General features: G+C 45.3%; 1 protein-coding gene across 3 annotated transcripts in view; it reads left to right on the forward strand.

The window, feature by feature from the left end:
• Positions 1–3,146: 3,146 nt before the first annotated feature.
• Positions 3,147–23,390, forward strand: part of FERMT2 (FERM domain containing kindlin 2) — a 100,021-nt gene continuing 79,777 nt past the window's right edge. Inside the window, exons 1-3 of one of the 3 annotated variants that reach the window (XM_084631046.1) lie at positions 3,147–3,357; positions 4,271–4,363; positions 4,948–5,116. In XM_084631046.1, the coding sequence (XP_084487172.1) occupies positions 4,960–5,116 (157 nt within the window). In that variant the 5' untranslated portion in view covers positions 3,147–3,357; positions 4,271–4,363; positions 4,948–4,959. The remainder of the gene's footprint in view (positions 3,358–4,270; positions 4,364–4,947; positions 5,117–23,390) is intronic. The other 2 variants (XM_084631045.1, XM_084631047.1) reach the window with 2 other exon arrangements.

Genomic DNA, 23,390 nt, shown 5'->3' on the forward strand with positions numbered 1-23,390 from the left:
CTTTTGTGTTGCTATAAGGTTTTATAAAAGCAGGTCCTTGCTAAATTTAAAGCTGGAGCCAAATGGGAAGCAGACAATTTGCCTTTCAACCTCCTATTTTTCAGGCAGTCCTTTATTTCTTTGAAAGCCAGGTTGTCACGCCAGTCCGTTGGCAGCCTAGACTGGTCAACATTTCAGTCCTTCACACCCCAAACCAACCTGATCCATGGATCTCTCTGAGGCAGCAGTTCTCAGACTGCAGTCCAACTAGGACACACCTGTGCGCTTAAAAAAAATTCAAAATGTGCTGTTCTGGTCTGGCAGGGGGCAGGGCTGGCGGAGGGGGAAAGAGAGTGAGTAAGGCAGCCTCCAGGAATGCTGCTGCCACCAGGGGGCTGGAGAGTGCTGCACAGGGTGGGAGAGAGTGGGTCTGTGGGTAGGTTGGGGGGGGTGTGTCTCTGGGCACTAAGGGGATGGGGGGCTGGGATTTAGAGTTTTGTTGGGATGCTGCAGCACCCCTAGGTTTTAGGTGGGGCTCAGCTCCAGGGGTTGGGTCAAGCTGCTAGGCCCCAGACGAGGTGGAAGGGTGTCTAGCTCCAGCTGTGGGCTGCCTGGCCCCTCGTAGTGGGGTTCCGGGATCCAAACACCTGGCCCTGCGCAGTGGGGTCCTGAGATCTGGCTGCCTGGCCCCACACTGTGGGGTCCTGGTCTAGCTGCCAGGCCCCGCCAGTGGGGTCCCAGGGTCCAGCTGCCAGACCCCATGTGGCAGGGACCAGGGCTTCAGCCAGTGGTGAACCCTGGAGCATCCAAGGGGAAAATTTGGTGGGCACCCACCGGTAGCTCCCCGCCACACCCCTTGCCTCAGCTCACCTCCGCTCCACCGCCTCCCTGAACGTGCTGCCCCGCTCTGCTTCTCCGCCCCCCAGGCTTCCTGCGAATTAGCTGTTCGCGCAGGAAGCTGGGACAGGCTGAGAAGCAGGTGGCGGCTTCCTGCTCAGGCCCAGGGAGGCAGAGGTGAGCTGGGGCGGGGGGGGGGGGAAGAAGGGCACGAAGAGGGCCACCCGCACCGCAGCAGGTAACCCGGTCGGGGGGCACGCACACAGGGAAACCGCTCCCCACCCCAGCTCAGCTCCACCACCCTGGGCCTGAGTGTGAAACCGCCGCCTGTTTCTCAGACCACCCCGGCTTCCCAACGAACAGCTGATTCGCAGGAAGTTGGGGGAGGGGGCGGAGAAGCAGAGCGGGGCAGTGCGTTCAGGGGCAGAGGCAGAGGTGAGGTGAGCTGGGGCCGGGCACGGGGTGGGGAGCTGCCGGTGGGTGCTCTGTACCCACCAAATTTTCCCCGTGGGGGCTCCAGCCCCGGAGCACCCAGGGAGTTGGCGCCTAAGGTGCCACTTTTGATGTGATCAGTGGGGGAGCAGCTGCTCCCTCCCTAGCTATGCTCCCCCGCCCCTAGGAGCCACAGGGACCTGCCGGATGCTTCCTGGGAGCTGCCCTAGGTAAGCACCGCCGGGACTCCCCACCTCGCCCTCTGGCAGGTGCCTCTGGCTCTTAAGGGTGGGGTGGGCACCCACTACGGTGGCCCACGAGACCCTCCTGCCTGGTTCTGGGGGCAGACAGGAGAGGGGGGAGGATGGGGCAGGAGTCCCAGTAGGAGGGGGTGGGCAACGACCCCCTCGTGGGGTGAGGAGGGAACCCATTGTTAAGATTTTGGCAGCTCATCACTGGCTCCAGCTGCCTGGCCCCGCACTGCAGCGTCCTGGGCTCTGGCTGCCCAGCTCCGGGGTGTGGGTCCAGCTACCAGATACCTGGCCCTGCGCTGCGGGGTCCGTGTCTGGACACCCAACCCTGCATGGTGGGGTCCCAGGATCCAACTGCTGGCCACCCAGCTCCACACAGAGGCTCCACACAGCGGTGTTCCAGGGTCCGGGGTCCAGCTGCCCGGTCCCACGCGGGGGTCTAGGTCCCGGCTGCCTGGCCCAGTGCTCTATTCCTGGCCCCACTCTCGGCGGGGGCGCTAGGCATAAGGAATTGTGGAGGGATTGGTTGGGGGGCGGGGGGCACAGTGGTTCTCAGCCTGCGGCCCACAATGGTAAACAGGTTGAGAACCACTGCTCTGAGTGGTTAGAAAGCACCAAATAACCACACTGCCCAGGCACAAAAAACATATACCACAGCCCCCATGCCCCACCCCAATGTCCTGCTTCCCCCCACCCCTCTTCTCTGCCCCACACATCCTTGTCCCCTAACCTGGGGGTCCTCTGGCCCCTTTGCTCCCACTTTCCCTTGTCAACATGTCCCTGACACTCCCTCATGTCTCCCTCCCTCTCCTCATGATTTCCCAAGTCCCCAACATCCCCCTCTCTCTGTGCCCCCTTTAGCCCCCTCCCAAATCCCCAGCACCCCCTTCCCTTTTCATTCCCTCTCACATGACTCCCAATAGCCAATGCCCCTCCCCTATGCCACTTTCACTCCCTCCCAGAGCCCCCATGATTCCCCCAAATCTCCAGTGCCGCCGCCTCCCCTGTCCCCTTGCAGTCCCCTCACACAGCCCTGTGGCACCCCAAATCCCCAACACCCTCTCCCCACGCTCCCTTTCATTCCCCCCACAGCCCCCATGCCCCCCACCCCCTCGGCCTCCATGACCCCCACCTCCTTCCCCTATGCCCCCTCTCCCCCTCACTGCCTCAACACCCCCATGACCCCCACCCCTTTCCCCTATGCCCCCTCTCCCCCTGACTGCCTCAACACCCCCATGACCCCCACCCCTTTCCCCTATGCCCCCTCTCCCCCTCCCTGCCTCAACACCCCCATGGCCCCCACCCCTTTCCCCTATGCCCCCTCTCCCCCTGACTGCCTCAACACCCCCATGGCCCCCACCCCTTTCCCCCTCTCGCCCCCTCACTGTCCCCACGGCCTCCATGACCCCCACCCCCTTTGCCCCCCTCCCTGCCCCAACGCCCCCACGGCCCCCATGCCCCCCACCTCCTTCCCCTATGCCCCCTTTCCCCCTCCCTGCCTCAACACCCCCATGACCCCCACCCCCTTTCCCCCTCTCGCCCCCTCCCAGCCCCCGTGACCCCCACAGCGCGGCCCCCCGCGGGCGGGCGGGCCGGGGGTCCCGGGCCGGCCCCTCCTGCAGGCCCGGATGTTGGCTCCGTGCCGCGCGCTCAGTCCTTCGCTTCCATAAAAGGGCAGCGGCTCCTCGGGATTGGGCTGGAGCCGCCGCCCCCCGCCCGCAGCGGCCCCTAGGCAGCGGCTCTGGGGGGCAGGGGACGCGGTCGGGCGGCGCGGGGAGGAGGCGGAGGGACAGTCCCGAGAAGCTCCTGCGGGACCGGGCGGCCCGGGCCGAGCCGGGCTCCAGGCGCTGAGGCGGAGGTGAGCCGCGGCCTTTGGAGCCGAGGGGGGGTGGAACCCAGCCGCAGCCCGGCCCCATTGGTGGCGGCTGGGGTGGTTCTGAGGGGGGGGTGTGGCAGTGAGGGGGGCCCCATTGGAGGTAGCTGGGGGGTGTTTGTGGGGGCCCCCATTGGAGGCAGCGGGGGGGGGGTGTGGCAGTGAGGGGGGGCCCATTGGAGGTAGCGGGGGGGTGTTTGTGGGGGGCCCCATTGGAGGCAGCGGGGGTGTGTGGAAGTGAGGGGGGGCCCCATTGGAGGTAGCTGGGGGGTGTTTGTGGGGGGCCCCCACTGGAGGCAGCCGGTGTGTGTGGCAGTGAGGGGGGGGCCCACTGGAGGCAGCCGGGATGTGTGTGTGTGTGTGGCAGTGAGGGGGGGGGGCCCATTGGAGGCAGCCGGGATGTGTGTGTGGCAGTGAGGGGGGGCCCCCATTGGAGGTAGCTGGGGGGTGTTTGTGGGGGGCCCCCACTGGAGGCAGCCGGTGTGTGTGTGTGGCAGTGAGGGGGGCCCCCATTGGAGGCAGCGGGGGGGGGGTGTGTGTGGCAGTGAGGGGGGCCCCCATTGGAGGCAGCGGGGGGGGGTGTGGCAGTGAGGGGGGGGCCCCATTGGAGGCAGCCGGGATGTGTGTGTGTGTGGCAGTGAGGGGGGGCCCATTGGAGGCAGCCGGGATGTGTGTGTGTGTGTGGCAGTGAGGGGGGGCCCCATTGGAGGCAGTGGGAGGTGTGTGTGGCAGTGAGGGGGGGCCCCATTGGAGGCAGCCGGGGTGTGTGTGTGGTGCTGAAGGGGGGCATACACACATACCCATGGGAGCCCCAGGGCTTCACCATTTCCCTGCCCCCATTATGCAGTGCAGGAGGATTTGGGAATCTAACCCAGTGTCTTGCCTGTGGATCGGGCAGATACGCAGGCAGGCACATCCCTGCTGCTGCATCAGCTGTTACTGGAGTTTGCTGCCTTAAACAAAGCGCTTTCTAGCAGCTCGTCCAAAGAGGGTGAGTAGTGGGAATAAGTAGCAAATGGGGGAAATCCAAGCAAGGGGTTAACAAGTGTTTGCAGGTCACAAATGGGGGGCAAAGCACAATGGAGCTGCCAGAGGCTTGGGAGTATTAAGGAAGACCTAGGAAAATGCTAGTGACTCCTATGATGCAGATGTAAATCTGCTCGAACCGTTTTCTTATGCAGTGTAGGTCAGATAATCCTGCTTCTTGCTCTCATAGGCTTGCATTTTTGTTTCTGTATTTGTGTAGTTGGCAGTTATGCACTTGGTGGCAGTCAAACAAAATGTTCTTTCTACACCCCTGTCCATTGCATAACTCAGATTTTTGTAACGGGAGCCCTGTTGTGAGCTGTGATGCTTCTTTGCAATCCTGGGTGGGGAGCTCCAGTACCCTGGGCATGTACCCCTTTGCACAGATTTTTTTTTTCTCGTTTGCTTTGTAATTTATTGTGATGAGTTTGAATGATATTTTTCCATTAGGGAACTCTTACTTTCTAGATCGTGTGGGAGGGAAGAGACCCATCCCCCTGAGCAAGCCCTTCTGTTGGCTAATGAATGCCATTTCCTTTACTCTCACAGGAAGAAAGAACGATGGCTTTGGACGGTATAAGGATGCCAGATGGCTGCTATGCAGATGGGACGTGGGAGTTAAATGTCCATGTGACGGACCTGAACAGAGATGTTACCCTGAGAGTCACAGGGGAGGTGCACATTGGAGGGGTAATGCTGAAGTTGGTGGAAAAACTCGGTAAGTTGTAATTTGGGGAAAAGGTGTGGCTCTCCGTGTAGCTGAATGGTTCTTCTCCATGCATGGAGGGGTTTACACATCTGTGTCACTTATGGAACAGATTCCATTTTTTGTAAATCTGGTTTCCAAAGCTCAGGTTTTTTTAAATGAGAAATCTGTTGTACCTCAAGTGTTGTCCATAATTAAAATGGCCCAAATTGTTTTTGTTCCGAATGCATAGTATTTACATGTACGAGTGAACATTAAACGGTCATTTACAAGTGGACCATGTTGGTGTATTTTAAAATCTCAATATTGAAATTAATTTTTGTATCCCTTAACTCTGCTAAATATCTCAAAATAACTTAATGTGCCCCTGATCAGCTGCTTGATCTCTCCGCCTTAATCTGCTAGCAAATTTTTTGATGCATAGCATTGGGGGAAGCTTGTTGTAGATGTGTGTGGATTCCTTTGCTTTATATGCTTAACACGCTCCAAGAGGTGGATTTAATTTTGTAACTTAAGGGTGCTTAATACATTGTGAAATGCATTTGAAGTATTAGAGATCAAATCTTCAGTAGAACCTCAAAGTTATGAACTGACCAATCAAACCACACACCTCATTTGGAACTGAATGTATGCAATCAGGCAGCAGCAGAGATGGGGGGTGGGGGAGGCAAATACATTTAACTCAATACTGTATTGTAAGCTTAAAAAAAGATTTGATATGGTAAGGCAACTGTTTCTGTGCTTGTTTCATTTAAATTAAGATGGTTAAAAGCAGTGTTTTTATTTTGTGTAGTAAAGTTTCAAAGCTGTGTTAAGTCAATGTTTAGTTGTAAACTTTTGGAAGAATCATAATGTTTTGGTCAGTGTTATGAACAGCCTCCAGTCCCAGGGTGTTTAACTCCGAAGTTCTGCTGTAGGTGGAAGTCCATTCATATTGCAACTAGAAAGTTCACTTGGTCCCATATTTTGTTATAAATCCATAGTACTTTGTAAGGTATTAATATTACTTGCTTTGAGTGGAGACGGAGGTCTGTTGTATACATGTGGTTTGTTTAGGCAGGTAAATGGTTTCTAATTATGAAACCCTATGGTAAAAGGTAGACGAGAACATTCTGTGGCTGGGCCGGCAAACCTTTAATGAGAATTTTGTAGGAATGTGTTTGTGAGACAAGGTGGGTGCAGTAATATCTTTTATTGGACCAACTTCTGTTGGTGAAAGATACAAGCTTTCTGTTGTATGCAATTATTAAGCTTATTAAAGTGTTCGTTCGTTTCTGCCTGCCGGTATTTTGAAGGGGTGGGGCAGCATTTGACTAGTTTTGACTGTTCCGGAGGGTTCCAACTACAAATGGCTTGAGTAGTAGTACATTAACTTCTAGGAAATTTTTGTAGACTGTTTCCTGGTGTTACAACGAACACTGATCCAATTTTTTTGAATTAAACCATATCCTGCAGCTTTTTCAGTTCTTATTCATGTTAAAGTCCGCAATTAATACAACTGCCTGTAATGCTGACCAGTGTTGTCTTGTTTCCTGGAACGCCCCATCTGTCTGTCTGTCTGTATCCATTTATTGAATTTTGTCTTCTACTTAGATTGTCAGCTTTTTGGGGCAGGGACTGTCTTTTTCTTCTGTTTGTACAGCTCCTAGCACGGGGTTGGGCAAACTACGGCCCAGAGGCCGCATCTGGCACTCCAGGCATTTTAATCTGGATCTTGAGCTCCTGCCAGGGAGCGGGCTCTGAAGCTTGCCCCACTCCGGCACTTGCCCTGCTTTGGCACTCCAACTGAGGAGCGGGGTCAGGGGTTTGCCCCACTCCGTACAGCTCCCAAAAGCAGCGGCATGTCCCCTCTCTGGCTTCTCCATGTAGGGGCAGCTAGGGGGCTCTGCACACTGCCCCCGCAGCTCCCATTAGCTGGGAACTGCAGCCAATGGGAGCTGCAGGGGCAGTGCCTGTGGACAGGGCAGGATGCAGAGCTGCCTGGCAGCACCTCCATGTAGGAGCTGGAGGGGAGACACCACAGCTGTTTCTGGGAGCTGCTTGAGGTAAGAGCCACCTGGAGACTGACCCCCAACCCCCTGCCCCAGCTCTGATCTCTTTTCCCCACCCTCCAAACCCCTCGGTCCCAGCCCAGACCACTCTTCTGCACCCTCATTTCCAGAGCCTGCACCCCCAGCTGGAACCTTCCCACACCCCAACCCCCAATTTTGTGAGCATTCATGACCCGCTATACAATTTTCATACCCAGATGTGGCCCTCAGACCAAAAAGTTTGCACACCCATGTCCTAGCACAAGGGATTCCTGGTCCATGACTCCTAGGCTGATAATACAAATTAGGAATAAGGGTTGCAGTAGTCCATTCAGTTCAGTAAAACAGCTTAAATGAATAAAGGTTTCAATTAGGACCAAATCCTCCAGGATCAAATGGAGACTAATATAGAGGGCAGCATCACAACATCCAAATAACCTTCAATTTCACACCTGGACAAAGGGCCCATTTGTGTGGGATACACTAAAAGGAAAATCTGAACCAAGAGGCATAGAATGGCTGGTTGTATTTCAAAGAAGAAATGAGCTTTTGTATATTGGGTGAATGCCATTTTACAATATACTGTCTGTGAAACTAAATTTTTTTAATGTTAAACTTTCTGCCTCAGTAAGAATCTCTGAAGTCTAATAGTCAAAATGAAGAGCCAAATACATATTCTGAAACTCTCATCAGTGGTCAGCTATTTTTTCCTTAACAATATGGTAGAGGCAGATTCATATAATCGCTCAAATAAAATATTAATATGAATTGCCTGGCACATGGCTATGGCGGTCTAATTATCTGAGCTGACTCTTTTGGCTATGCCTACAAGTCATACTTAAACATAGATCTTCATTGTGTGTTTTTTTAAGCCATCCTGCACAATACTAAGATTTTCATATTGGTATATTAATGATTTGAAGTTGAAGGAAGGAAAAGGCAGATATAAATATACTTGCTTCAAAAGGAAGCAAGTGTTTGCATGAAGCATTCTTGTTCTTGAGGTAGCTTTGGCTCTGTAGAAAGTTTCAATCAGCTATTTTTGTGCCCCAGCTACAAAGGGATCTACTGAAGGTGACTGCAGCTGTTTTTAGGACTCAAAAAGTCAATTAGCTTCTAGAAAACCACTGACTATCATGTAATGAATAAATAATGTTTCCCTCTATCTTTATATTGCATTGATTAGAATTGGTATCAACTTACAAGAGAGATTAGAAAGCTGTTTAAATACAATAGAATGGTTTAAAGCCCCCTATTCAGGAAAGCCAAATTGACTTCAGTGGGGCTATTCATGCTTAAAATTCAGCACATACTTAAGTGCTTGGCTAAATTGGGATCTAAAATCAGTAACCTCACTGGTTAAGTGATTCAGAACATGCATAGCTCAAGCAATGAGTTGTCTTGTGTAAACTGCATTTTATTCAGAACCACTCCTTTTTCCCCCCCCACCCCTTCTACATTGTATTACAGTTTGGATGAGGGGGCGGGGGTGGAAACTGCCACCTTTCTGACCCCAGAGAAAGGTACGCCTTTCATATCTGAACATGGGCTTGTTTCTCGAGGGTGCACATACACGAATCTGAATAATTCTTCTCCAACTCCGATGGTCACACCCTTCAGTTTTATACAGTGTCTTCTTTGTTGTTGTTTAGCCGAGCTATATGTTTAGCTCCTTTAATCTTTCTGCAAGTCAGTTCTTCTAGCCCACTAACTCTTTTTTGCACTCCCTCCAATTTGTCAGTATCTTCCTAGCCATGATGTGCACAGAACTGGCTTTGACATTCCTGGTACAGTCACAGCAGGGAGTTACAGAAAAGGCACTAGTGCCTTTCTGCTCTATGACATCATTGCTTCTCTGTGTAGCAACTTCTCTCCCCCCCCCCCCCCATTGTGTTGGCTTCCCCAATCCCCCTTGCTTATAGCAAGTCTATGCTAGCCTGTCCACTATCGGCCCTTGGTTTCTTTCAGTATTGTTTTTCCTAATGCCTCCCTTCCAATGATTTATCTGTATCTTGGATTATTCCCCCCCCCCCCCCGATGTATTAGTTTACATCTTTCCAAGTTGAAATTCTCATCATATTATGCCCATATTTTTAACCTCTGCCAGTACTATTTTTTTTATCTATTATCTTCAGTGATCAGAACATCCAAATGTTAGTAACATGCTTTGAAGTCCTTCTTCCAGATTGGTAATGGAGATCTTAAAGGGACTTCCTCTGCTTTAAAAAATCACATTCTGTATGAATATTTTTGAGGCTTCTGTTATGAGTAATGTCTAAAATTACTATATACTCTTATATGTTTTCCAGAGTCTTTTGGCTTTGTGTATTTGACAAGGCTTTTGTCTAGTCGGTTAGCTGGGAGAAACTGGGTCCCTAATCCTGCAGTTGGACATGCAAGTGGATTCTGATGCTCATCCAGACTTCTCCTGAAGTTAAGGAGGCTCAGTAGGGGTGTAAGGGCACACCCATCCAATCGATCCAGGTAGAGGTTGGGAGCCTAACTGAAAAGACTTGCCTAAACATCAGCAATGGAGCAGAACTAAGCATATTGTCCTCTTTGAGGAGCAAGGTAGGGGAGGAAAGCTTCTCTTCTGTTCTGCTCAGCAGCTTGGGGAGGAAGGTTGCAGAGGCTCCATATTTATATCTGACCACAACTAGTGGGTGCTTGAGAAGTCTTCGAGGAGTGTGGCTGAGAGCAAGGTCTGTGCAGAGTTCCTTGATGAGAAAGAAAACTTGTTTGTAGTATCTGGGAGATCTGTATGTGTACTTGGATTTTCACCAGGGTTCTGTCTTGTGTGTGGAGTAGGGAGGATTCTCCTCTTTTTTTCTTAGCTGAAAACCTGTAGGTCTGAGTGGCTTGTGTAAATTCATTCCTTGCAAGTACTGGGTGACTGTTTTCAAATTTGAAAAGCTCACTGGGAGTATGCACAAAATAAAAGCTGGTTTCAGAGTAGCAGCCGTGTTAGTCTGTATCCGCAAAAAGCAAAGGAGGACTTGTGGCACCTTAGAGACTAACAAATTTATTTGAGCATAAGCTTTCATGAGCTACAGCTCACTTCATGGGATGCATGAAAATAAAAGCTAGTCGTCTTGTTCCAGGCAACGATTTAAAAAAAAATCCAAGCAGCAGATGAAGACCCTGGTTACCCAAATGAATTACAACAATCAGTTTGCTTACCTGCTATTGGTGGCCCCCACTTGGGTTCAGTCATTTATGTAGTGTGAAACATGCCATGTTTTTGGCAAAGTCTTCTCTGCAAAATAAAATGGAAATACTGACACTTTAAGAGTACCAGCATTTAGTGCATAGTCCAGACTATAATATGCTTCTAACCAGCTTTATAAATACTGTGTGAAAGCATAAATTGTAGTATAGTAAATGTGTCCATTAATCTAATCTTATTGTGACACATTATGCATGAAAATGCAACTGTTGATTCAGCATATGGTCCTGGGTTTTATTAATTAAAGAATAGTTTATACTAAGTTGAGCCCTTGCCACAAATGACTGTGAAATCCAATTTTAGGCCTGGCTGTGCTTTTTTAAATAGGTTTGGATCCATCCTGTTTACAAAACATCAGTTTGGTAAACCCCTAGAATACTAAAAAAACACAACCTTGAATGTCTGAAAAAGCTGTTTCCTGTTGGGAAGCAACCCTGCTCATCGCTTCTCTCAGTGCTATAAACATTGCATACTGATTCTTCAGTTTAACTAGAACCATGATCTCTTTGTGGAGGATGGGACTTGCTGTCAAAATGGCAGGAAACTCATGCTGGCCACTTGTTCAGTGGCTTTTGAGAATCTTGCAGTACTTAGCTTTCTGCATATAGTTAATCTTAGTGTCCATGAGAGCAAAAGGGGGGAAGTGAACAAAGATTTGAGACCACTTAATGATGCTCTTAAAATACTTGCAAATTAAAACTTGCCCAACTGCAAATGCATGCAAGAATCTTTCAGGGATGGCTCAAAATGAGAAGTATAAATGATGTGTCCGACAAAAACAGGAAGTGGGCAAGACATGTTTGGCAGGTGATTGACTTAAGACGGATTTATAAACTATACTTACAGAACTGTGCAATGAAGAGTTGTTGGGTGCCTACTCTTTTTTTTTTTTTTAAAGTCATGACCGTGAGTCTGTGTGGATGTACGTACATACATGTTAGAACCTGAGGGTCTGTGTTTTGGGGTGGGAATGCATTAACGGTACTTAATAAAAACAGGTGGCTTTTGTTTGTGGTTTTTTGTTTTTAAAAAATAGGATGTGGGCTAAAGAGAACTGTCTTCAGAATTTTGGTTCTTTTTTGGGTTGAAAGTAAAAGGTCTAAATTTGAAATCCTCAAAGTATTTCTCACAGGCAGACACATGTGGTAAGAGGATAATCCTTGGGGTGTATATGTGCTGAGGGGATGCCTAGTAGTCCTGTCTGAGTCTTTATGTATATCATAGTACCTCAGAGTCTGTATGGACCTCTTGGGTCTGTAACTGCCAATGTAAAGTTGAGTACCATGCTGTTGACTGTGTAGTGGCTGTCATTTTGGGCAGGGGAAAAGATAAGGTCGTCATGGCTCTGATTCACAAAAAGCAGAGGTCTTAGGTTTGTAGGTGTATGGGGCACTCTCTTTTAAACCCAGTGTTCTACCTTGGCAAAATTTTGCCCTGTCTCTTCTCTAGATGAGTTGTCAGTCACTGGAGAGGTGGTTGTTCTTCACTGGTGCAAGGCTGTTTCCAAAATGACTGGTGGTTAAATGTAAAACATTCTGTCGGCATAACTGGTACTTTTTGGGTGCTAAAACTTTGAAATGTGTTCCCAGTTCATGAAATCAATGAAAAATAGAGCAGAGTCGGTTCTTTGGAGATAGAACTCTGTTCTTTTTGCATATTGCATTGCCAGTACAGCTAAAAACTTACCTCTTTAGGAAGATCAATTGTGCAATTCAAAGCATTAGTGTACTTGGAGTCATGTTCATTTTTGTCTTAATGGAGCACTTAAAGGGTTATGAATAAAACAGCAAGAAAGCGCAACATTATTGATTTACCAATTTTGTATTTGAGGTTTTACAGTACTGGATAAGTGCTTGCAAATATTAAGACTGTTAATTCAGAAGATTGTCTTCAACTTGTAATAAATCCTCTTTAAACAATTATTTAAGATTAAATAGTACTAAAAATTTCTATTGCGTGGGTTACAGAATACAACCACAAGCTATTGTCTTTATTTTCCATATATGTAGCTTTTTATTTGAATTTCTATAAAATGACTTAAGTGAAAGCTAGCTGAGTGATCAAGTGTACTTTCCCATAATACAAGAGCAGTGGGGCACTCAAAATCTAAGAGGCAACAAACATAATGATGGCTATAAAGGAAAATACGTTGTGTAATTAAACTGCGGTACTCTACCCTGGCGGAATGAGCCAAAGCATTTCTTTCAATAAAGATTAGCTGTCTTGAGGAGTAAGAGCATTTTTATTTTATTTTTTTTTAAACTTGGGACAAGTGGTGTTTTGGTTTGGTTTTTTGTTTTTGGTTACAAGAGCTGACAACACATTACTTCTGGTCATAAGCTGATCATCAGCATAGTTTTTTAAAGCAGTTTCCTTCTGACCTAACAGTTTAGTCAGTTCTTAAGACTGATATTTTTCAGAGTAACAGCCGTGTTAGTCTGTATTCGCAAAAAGAAAAGGAGTACTTGTGGCACCTTAGAGACTAACCAATTTATTTGAGCATGAGCTTTCGTGGGCTACAGTTTCCACGACATGCATCCGATGAAGTGAGCTGTAGCTCACGAAAGCTCATGCTCAAATAAATTGGTTAGTCTCTAAGGTGCCACAAGTACTCCTTTTCTTTTTAAGACTGATATTGGGTACCTAAACATACTGTAGATATAAAGAAAAGTGCTGTGTATGAGCCTTGTAGATATAGTTGCAAAGAACTGCTAATGTTCTATTTGAGGCATAGTAGTAAGTTACCTCTGTATAATGTGATAAATGGCTCAACGTGCTAAAATTCCATAAATTTCCTTCCTAAACAGGAAATGACTTGTGCAGTTTGGCATGCTCACTCTTCAAGCCGTATTTGATGCTAAACACAACTCTAGCTCTTGAATCTGTCTTGAGGAAAAAAGCATTCCTGAAAGATTCAGTACTTGTAGTGATTTGGATTTTCCTATGTATTTTCATCTCAATTAGGTCACTTTTTCAATAACAGTGGTTAAAATGGTCTGTCAAGATGTAGGTTAATGACCACAAAGGACACCTACCAAAGGCTAGGCATGGGGTTTGCCTTGCTATGGAGGGCAAAATTAGTCATCTTTCAAAAACTGCACATTTTGAGGGCAATGATATCTTCTCAAATTCTTTAAACTGTCAGGTAGCACTTAAGCCAACAGTTTTTGCTTTCAGGCAAGAAAAAATATCACTATTTCCAGATAGTAATGGCCTTAATATAACATAAATTTGAATATTGCCAACTAATTGTCTTTGCTTCTGATCCATGTTGAATCTCTCCCTTGAATTAAGCACTTCAGTTTATAGTATAAACAAAGCAGGCTTTATTTTTATAATCACTAGAAGTGTGAGATGAGAAAATGGAAGTATACCTTTAATGTAACCAGTTAATCATACATGCTTCAAATGGATCCATGTGGGCAGGCCCCTTTTCCCACACAGAGCCCTTTTGATGACTTCAGTGGACAGCCTTGCAGGCACAATGATTTGCACAGTCTGGGTTAAAGTAACGTAGCCTTTCTTACCACAAGGGGAAATGTTCTGCTAAGTCCCCAAACATCTGAGAAACTGAACACTTTTTTTTTTTAAGAATAACTTTTTGCTTCACAAAGCTATAATAGTTTTGCCAAAATTTCAATTGACTTCACCAGTATATTGCAGATGTCTATATACAGCCTTTAATTACCTAAACCCAAACCTGTGTTTATCAATCTGCCCACCCCCAACCAAGTGGAGCCAAACTGGCTAAAAGAAGTGCCTCTGAGTTTGGATAACAACCCCTCCTCCCTGTACCACCTGCAGATGTGGGAGGAGAATTCCCACAGATCTCAGTTGTCTGCTTGCATTTGGTTCATTTTATTGTTAGATAGCATTTGATATCTTGCTATTTAACTTCAAATTAACTGCTTGCTTGAAACAATCAGGTCTTGTGGTTTTCCCTGCAACATAAAGACTTGGAGGGTTAGAAAGAAAATTGGGACCTGGTTGGTTTAAATAGGTTGCTACAGTCTCTCACGAATACCAAAGCACTAGTTTGTTATACCACAGACAGGAAATTGTTGGGTTACAGTTTAGACCCAACCCAAATCAGTAGTTTCCTCTTAAGACTTTCAGGTTTCTGTTTTACGTAATGTGTTAAGAGAGTCTGACTTATTTTAGAAATAGTTTTTAAAAACCCTCATTAAAGCAATCCATGTTCATATACTTCCCTTTTTTCCCCCTAGTCAGTGGCACATCTAGCCTTTGCATTTTCTAGCTTTCTAGTTTACTAAAGCACAAATTTCTATCAAACCTGCAAAAATACTGTTTTTTTACAGGAATACTGTCATGACTACTATTTAAAAAGGTATCAGTTAGTGTTACACAAATTTCCCGTATTTAGTAGTATTTCATACCTTTCTCTGTGTTTAGAAATATATATCCAAAAATATTTAGTTAGTGTGACCATATATCTAGGAACAAATGTATTTGTATGTGGCTGGAATTTGTTTGGAAATTATTAAAGTATAGCTATATCTGTGTTGTGGCATAATCTGATAGATTAATAAGGATTTATATTTAATCACTTTTTAGATGTGTATTGATATGGCTTGTGCAGGACAGCTATTTTGCTGATGCTTCATCATATAAGAGATCCTGCTGGAAAGTAAATTGAAATGCACATCCACTGATAGAGGGAGGAAAAACTAACACTAGACTGCAACTTCCCTTTCCACACCCATGTAAAATCTGTTTCTCCTTCAGTCAACTGAGATGCAGACTGAGACAAAAAGTTCACGTCTGGACTCTTTATCCATCCCTGGTTGATTTTTAACATTGTGACTTGTTCTCTCATGGGGGGGGCGGGGAAAAAGAGGACTTGAATTCTCCTAGGAGTTGGGTGGGAGGATGTTTTATACTAACGCTGTTCTGTACACTTCCCATTACAACTTCATTGGTAGCAAAGGTTTTGAGCACCAGTGTAGACAGGCTTCTAGTGTGTTAACTAAAGCTGGTTGGGATTTGTTTACTAAATGTTTCTTTTTATTAGAAAATGCTGATTTACTTGAACTGAAACTGTCCTTGGGAAAAATTTGGTTTTGATTAATTTCTTGGGGTTTTTTTTTAAGTGTGGGAGGTGTTTTTTTTTTTTCCAAAGTTGTTGAAACACATATGTCCTGCTTCAACACATCTAAATGAAAGTTAAGGGGTTGTTTGGTTCAAAATGACTTTGCATTTTAAAATTTTGTTAATTTATAGTTAAGGAGAAAAAAGTGTTAGTTGACTCAATCTGAAATTTCTTTTAGTATGTGAAAATTTCCAAGATTTTTGACTTTTTTCATGGGACAAAAGAAGTCTCAATCTTAAATTCTTGTGCACTGAGAGAACCATTTCCCACCAGATCTAGTTTTCACCATCACGTTGTCAAGACCTGCTCTGACACTATGGCGAAGAGGCTGGTAGCAGCCTGTCCACAGTAGCACTCTGACTGTTGCTACTTTTTTAGTGAGTGCTAGGAATTGCAGGCAACTTGAAGAAAACTTGCTAGTGTCAGTGTAGACAGCAAGATTGACATTCTCCTATTCACAGAACAGTAACAGCCTGGGCAGTAGCATTGCAGTCTTTCATGTGCTACACTGTCTTGCAGAAGCAGTTGTGGTGGTGTAAGTGTGAGATCGCTTGTTCTCCACAGCCATTCAGTCCTGTTACAAACTCCACCCAGTTCTTGGAAACTTTATAGACCAAAAATCAATCTAATATAAACTATTTAATAAATATTAAACTGTACTAAATGTTTCTCGGTCACCATGTGTGCATTTTTTGGGAAGTCGTAATTGCTTAAATTTAAGTGAAATTTGAAAGGTCATAATCTTACTGAACTCCGCTATTGCTGATGTTACATAGAGCCTGACTTAAAATAACCTCCAACTTCAAAGTCTGGGCTGGACTATCACTCCTGCATTGGCACAATATAAAGGCACGTTAAAGGACAAGTTTGTACTGTAGACTTGACAACAAGTAACACAAAGAACTTCGTGCTGTGCTAGACTTGTGGGCTTGACAAAGACCCAGAGGAGGGGTGGTAGTGCAAACATGGCTTTGCACCATGTTTGTGGCTCCAGATTTCTGAGCCAGCCAGGAACCACCCAAGCTCAAGACCGTTCTAACTTATGCTTAGCTACCTGCAGCCCCAAGGGACTATTCCCGCAGCCAAGAATAGCTATAGCTGAGAAATGGTCTAGCCACACCTCCTTTCCCATGTCATGCCCCCACTGAGTTACCATGCCCACCTGAAGACAGCAGCTAAAGTTAAGATGCACAACAATCTTCTTAGCAAACTGGCAGGCTTCTCATGGGATGCTCGTGCTCCAACTTCGCAGATGTCCGCTCTTGCCACCTCATATTTGGTGATGGAGTATTGCACACCAGTTTGGAATCAGTCATCACACACCAAACTGGTGAATACACAGTTACATGCTGCCATGCGTATCCTCTCCGGCACCCTGCGTCTGACTCCACTCTCATGGCTTCCAATTCTGAGCAATATTGCTCCTCCTCATATCAGACGAGAGGTTGCCACTGGCAAGTTACTGGAGAAAACACGCCAACTCAAGCCTGCTGCTGCACAATGGCAGAAACGTGCCAGCAGCAGCCGGCCGCTTCTGGGAGCGACGTGCGGCCACAGCAGGCAGGCACGCAGCCTGCCTGAGCACCCTGCTGTGCTTTGGGACTTTAGCAGCCCAGAGACTGCGAGGGTCAGCCCAAGAGCCTCGCGGGCCGAACAGAAATGTTAGACTGGCTGCATCCAGCCCACAGGCCATATTTTTCTCACCCCTGAGCAAGAAAGATCTCAGAATCTTGACATTTTAAGTAGTCACAAGTAGAGTTAAGTGCTTTTATTACAGAACTGTGTACAGTGTGGACTTTTTTAAAATCAAGATTTACTTTTTTTAATCTGCAGTAGAAAAGATGTTTCCAAAGACAACTTAGAACACACGATATGAGAAATATATTGTAAGTGTTGGCAATCAACCTAAATGCCAGGCTGAGCTATTAAGGGCTAGTCTACAATTGAAATGCTACAATGGCACAGTGGGGTTCTCCCATTGGCATAGTTAATCCCCTGGGAAGACTTCATCTGTCAGCCTAGTGCTGTTTACTCCAGGGGTAGATGAGTTTAACTATGTCACTGGAGGGAGGAAGAGGAGAGATGGATTTTTCACATCCCAGGGCTATGTAGCTGAGTCAACTTAACTTTTGAGTGTAGACCTGGCCACAGTTCCAAGGAAATGTGAAGAATGGGGAAGGCAAACGCTGCATTTGGAAGACTCAAAAACATCTCCCTCAAGATAAAACTGAATGTTTACAAAGCAATTGTTATCGTCATCACAACATATAGCAGTGAGACATGGCAACTTACCAAGAAAGGTACACACAAGCTGGATGCATTTAATCACAAATGTCTGAGAAGAATATTGGGAATAACCTAGAGAGATAGGAAGATAAATGAAGTCAGAAAAATTACTGGACAAGGTACCCTCTCACAAATCTACAAATGAAGGCATCAGTGGCTGGGACATGTACAGAGAATGGAAAAGAACCCTTGAATGGAAACCAGAAAATGCAAGAGGAAAGAGAGGAAGACCACGAATAACATGGAAACCAACAGTTCTGAACAACATCAAGCACCCCAACATGAAATGGGAAGATTTGGAGCGAAGGTCAGTTGACAGGCAAGGATTGCAAATGTGGGTAGCCCAATGTGCAGCAAAGCATGGGATGGACTAAGGTCTGGTTGCAGTAGTAGTGTACTCTCTAGAATAATTCCACTGCTCAAGGAATAAGGTGCTCTACACCCTGAGTAAGCATGTTATCTTGCCCTTAACTCACTCAAGTAGTACCAATGGGACTACCCAAGGAGTATTACAGTTTGGCCCTATTAGGCTAAATAATAGTGATTCCTCTCTGGTAACATGTGATTGCCTTAGTCAAGCAGTGACTTTTACTAAACTACATGGGTCAGAGAATTGTGAGAATTTGACTTTTTTTTTTTTTTTTAATTTCTGATTGGACATTTAACTTTACTCTCTATGAAAGCAACATTGTTAGATTTGAAATAAAAAATTCTCAGTAGCTTGTTTTAAGTATTTGAGGTGTGTGGTATTTTTTGTTTTGGGTTTAATTGCTAATACAACTTATGACACTAAAACTTTTCTTGTGGCAGTTCAGGTCTCTTGGCTAGTTCTGCATTCTTAGTAGCTTTTTCTTCTCCCCCCCCCCCCCCAAATTTTTTTGGTGATTACCTAAAGTTAATGGATTCTCTAAAGGCAGAGCGGGTTTCAGTAAGCTGACTAAGAAACTGCAAGTGGACATTTCAAGCTCTTCTTTTGCCACCTGCTCTTGTTCCCTGATTATTTCCATTTGAGAAGCCTGCTGTGTAGTGAAGTAGTCCAAAATTTTAAAACATTTGTTCTTCCGCTGTGGCAAAGACCACTGCAGGGGAAAAGTTGGTTTCTCTCCTGCAAACTGCATTGACATGTCTGGCCACTGATATCCGTCAGTTCAAAGGTTTTTATTTATTGATCACCAAAGAAACAAATATGGTTGCTTGAGGATGGGGTTTTGGTATGCATTTTTTAAAAATATGATTGGGTGATCAGTAAAATTTCTGTTGCATCGTGACATTTACCTCCTTATTTAGACTTCTACTTTGATACTGTGGGTTGACAATCTGAGATTGAAGAAACTAACAAGCACTTCACACACTGCTTGTGTTGTAGACTTGTCCTTGGGTATGTCTTTCTGCAGAGTCTCCTGAAGTTCCTTCTGCATTTCAGTAGTAGCAGTATAACCGCTTTCTGTTTAGCAGAGCTGGTCAATTTCTGAAAACTCAAATTTTCAGATTTTGGTTTTTCTGGTCATTAACAGATCTGTTTAGTTTGTCAAAAGTGATTTGAAATAGGCTTCAATCTAATCCACATGTCTTCCATACTTGTCTCTAGTTCTGTGGTTTACTATTTTGGCAATAAGTGTCAAAATAGAGGGCAATGTTTCAGTCACAAATTGTCAGGCTAGTTCTTAAACTGTTCAAAATGCTCACTCACTCACTCAATTCTCCTACACAGCATCTCTTCAGATGGCTTCACTTAGAGCAGATGGGTAAAAGCATTTTAATTACTTTAAGTATTTTACAATTTCATTACAATTTTTCTTCACTGGGGTACCAAGATCTTTGGCTAAAGATGTCAAGTACACATTACAGCCACATGCAGTGAGTTTCATGCTTTGTCATTGTTCTCTACAAGATTCTTCTTCTCTTCCACATTTGCAGGATTATCAACATCTAAGATGCACCCATACTGAACAAAAATTCTGGTTTTACTACTTTTGAACTGAGTATATCCTGGTGTTTGTCAAATGTACATCCTCATCTCCTGTTGTCACATGTTCACAAACTATTGAACTATGATGACGATGATTAAATGTTTTATGATAGTGCCCGAAGGCCCTTATTGGGATTGGGTCCCCATTGTGCTGGGCACTGTATATAAGGGAAAACCAAGAATCATTCTCAAGATCACCCCACCCATTGAGACTCCAGAGTTTTCCCCTTAGGCATTTGCAAAAGCTTTCCAATCCCATTGTCGTTGGGTGCAGCATCCAGCAATTCTGTATGAATGAGTCCCTGATTGAGGCATCAAGGGATACATCTACACTGCAGCTGAGAGCATGCTTCTGAGCCCAGGTAGATAGAGGTGCATTAGCTCCACTCAAACTAGTGTGCTAAAAACTGCATCATAGGCTAGCCACCCGAGCTCAGACCTAGGGGGTTGGGCAGGCTTGCACTTGTATGGTTCGCTCGTCTGTGTTGCCATCTACATTGCAATCATTTTTAGCACACTAGTTCAAGCGGAGCTAGCATGTGTCTCCCCACCTGAGTTGGGAGGCATACTGCAGCCTGCAGTATTGATATACCCTAGGTCAGTGGTTTTCAAACTATTTTTCTGGCGACACAGTTGAAGAAAATTGCCTGCAACTCAACGGAGCTGGGGATGAGGGGTGTGGGAGAGGGTCAGGGCTAGGTGCAGGGGTGAGGGCTGCAGGGTGGGACTGGGAATGAGGAGTTCAGGGTGTGGGAGGGGGCTCTGGGCTGGGAGTGCAGGCTCTGGGGTGGGGCTGGGAATGAAGGGTTTGAGGTGCAGGAAGGGGCCCTGGGTTTTCGGGGGGGGCCTCAAGGCAGGGGATTGGGGTGTGGGGTTGGGGCACGGGCTTACTTTGGGCGGCTCCCAGTCAGCAGGCGCGCTAAGGTAGGCTTCCTATTTAGGAAGTGGAAGAAACTTTCCATCCCAAACTCCTAATTTATCCCATAATAACTAAAAATATAATCTTAGGTTTTGACTCTCATGCTTGGTTTCACCCCAAAAGTGTTTTGAAATAGTTCAACTAAACTGATTTGGGCCCTTGTTGGTAACATGACGAAAATGTGATCGCAGTTTAAAAAAGGTGTCCTTTTTAAATTTGCCCAAAGATGACTCGAATAGGTTTTCAAGCATCTGATCCTTTGTGGATTTGGTTGTCTTTTGAGGACTTTGTATCTCTGGCATATTTGAAGGAATCTGGCATACAAAGGTAATTGACATATGAGGGAGAGGAAGGACAGCATTTCGTTCAAATGGTGGTTTTTCTTTTTTTTTTTTTTTTGCCCATAGTACAGTAAATCAGCTTGCTTATTGCTTTACTTCATTTGTCTACAGAGTATGTTACCTCAACATGAAAGTTCAGGTCAGGTTAAAAGATTAGCATCTCTGTGTCCAAGGCTATCAGTCAGAATGGTTGATTGTCTGCACATCTCCACTCACATTATGAAACACAACCCTCTGCCATATTTGATAATCTTTTAAAGACCAACTTCTAACCTTTAGAGAAAAATTTAAATATGGATCCATTCCAGTAACATCTATATAAACTTCACTCTTCATTAAAACCTACAAATGAAAGAATCCAGCAGCATTTAAAAATAACTATTAATATTTAAATATTTTTCCTAAAATCAGTAAAAATGTCTATACTAATCACCAGAAGATCCAGACTTCTCACTGACTGAAACAGTCTTCAAGAGCATTTTTGGCATTAAAATGTTTCATTGCTTCTACTAAGCCTTGCATCTCTGTTGCTCTTTTCACATGTGGTATGTAATCCTTTTCTAACACTGCCAAATGATGCAGGAATTCTCTTCAAAATATTCTCAGATGGCATCTTTTTTTTGACCTGGAGATATAACCTTTCCCCTTTTCTCTCTCACGCGTGTGCACATGCGCAACTTTACTGTAACTTATTGCTGTAACATTTATTTTTTTGTAAAAAAAGAAATAGTTTTTCTCTGACACCTATGTAAGAACACAGTTGCTTTTGATAAGTGCTAAACTGTTTTCACTCTAGATCTAGAACTATTCACTGTATAGGTTGTTATGCATCTTGTAATTCTTTCCAGCATACAGTGGCTACTTACGCTAACAAGTATTGGGGGCTCCAGCCCTGGTTGGCTGGAGATATTCTTTCCCTTGGATCTCTGGCAGCAAAACTCCATCTCTTCCACACACCCCGCCCCACCTCACCCCAAACAGCTGCATGTTAGCGCTCTCTTAGGTAATCTCAGTAGAAAGAGCCTGCAACTCCCTCTCATCCCCACCCCATTCCCATTCCATGCATGCAAAAACATCTCTCTCCCCCTCTGGACTTCTCAGCAAGGAGTGTACACAGTCTAGGCAGCCAACTTGCATCTTAAAAAAAAAACCCAAAAAAACCCCACCCCAAAACAATCTGCTTCATACATAATGCAGGTATTGGACTAGTTCCTTGATCAAAAGGTTCTTGAACTTTTGAAGTCAAAATGTCTGATTTGCCTGCTGATCCTAGTGAATATCTTAAATGGCCTTAAATGTTTAAAATATTTTAGGAAAGCAGCAGTAATTTTTATCACTGCCTCTTCTAGAGCTACAAAGTAGAATTTTTATCTCTTGGAATAAACTTTCCATCTAGCAATACTGTTACTAATTACAAACCATCATTGTTCCTTCAGCTCATGTTGGAGCTGACACTAAACTTCCCCGAGACTTCTTAGGGACCTCTTGGCAAAACCAAAGTTATAAAAAGGCACAAGCACAGCTTAAAATTTAAAAATACAAAATGTTAAGAGATCTTTTGAAGGCATCCTACTTCAATTTAGGTATGGATAGTGACAGGAGGGAAGACAAAGTCCTTTGGAGTTGCTGCATCACTTAATTCTGCCTGAAATAATATTTAAAGTCTATTTAAAAAAAATGCACTCTTGCAATACATACGAAACCACCCTTGTGTGTATCGTACTGTAGTCTCCATCAAATATAAGGTGTAAAAGTGATTTTTTTTTGGAATTTAAGTGGAAATACTTAAGGCTGGGTAGCATAACTTCATATATGCCCTTAACTGCCTCTGAATACAAGCCCTGATCATGCAACTTGACACATGTTTGTGGACCTCTGTGACCTCATGGAGCCAATGGAACATCAAGGGGTACAAAAAACTGCAGAAATGGGGTTGAATGCAGTATGCCTTGCGCCCAGTCAGAGGCACAGGTCCTCTTTGTGAGAAGCCTATGCCCCCTTCACATAGCACAAAATTTCCAGGTCCTGGAGCAACAGGACCCCTGCATGTTCCATATGTAGTAGTAAGGAAACAAGACCAAGGAAATGGCACAAGAGGAGGCTTGTGGAGTTTCCAATCCACCTGTGCTGGCTATGTTCATGGAGGGGATGAGCCAGGCCCATTTGCCTTGGTTACTGAATACATATATGAATATGATTACATATCTGAATTACGAATAGGAGGACTTGTGGCACCTTAGACTAACAAATTTATTTGAGCATAAGCTTTTGTGAGCTACAGCTCACTTCATCAGATGCCTGAAGTGAGCTGTAGCTCACGAAAGCTTATGCTCAAATAAATTTGTTAGTCTCTAAGGTGCCACAAGTCCTCCTTTTCTTTTTGTGGATACAGACTAACATGGCTG

The sequence above is a fragment of the Lepidochelys olivacea genome, assembly GCF_965140295.1.
Source record: "Lepidochelys olivacea isolate rLepOli2 genome assembly, chromosome: 6".
Lineage (NCBI taxonomy): Eukaryota > Metazoa > Chordata > Testudines > Cheloniidae > Lepidochelys > Lepidochelys olivacea.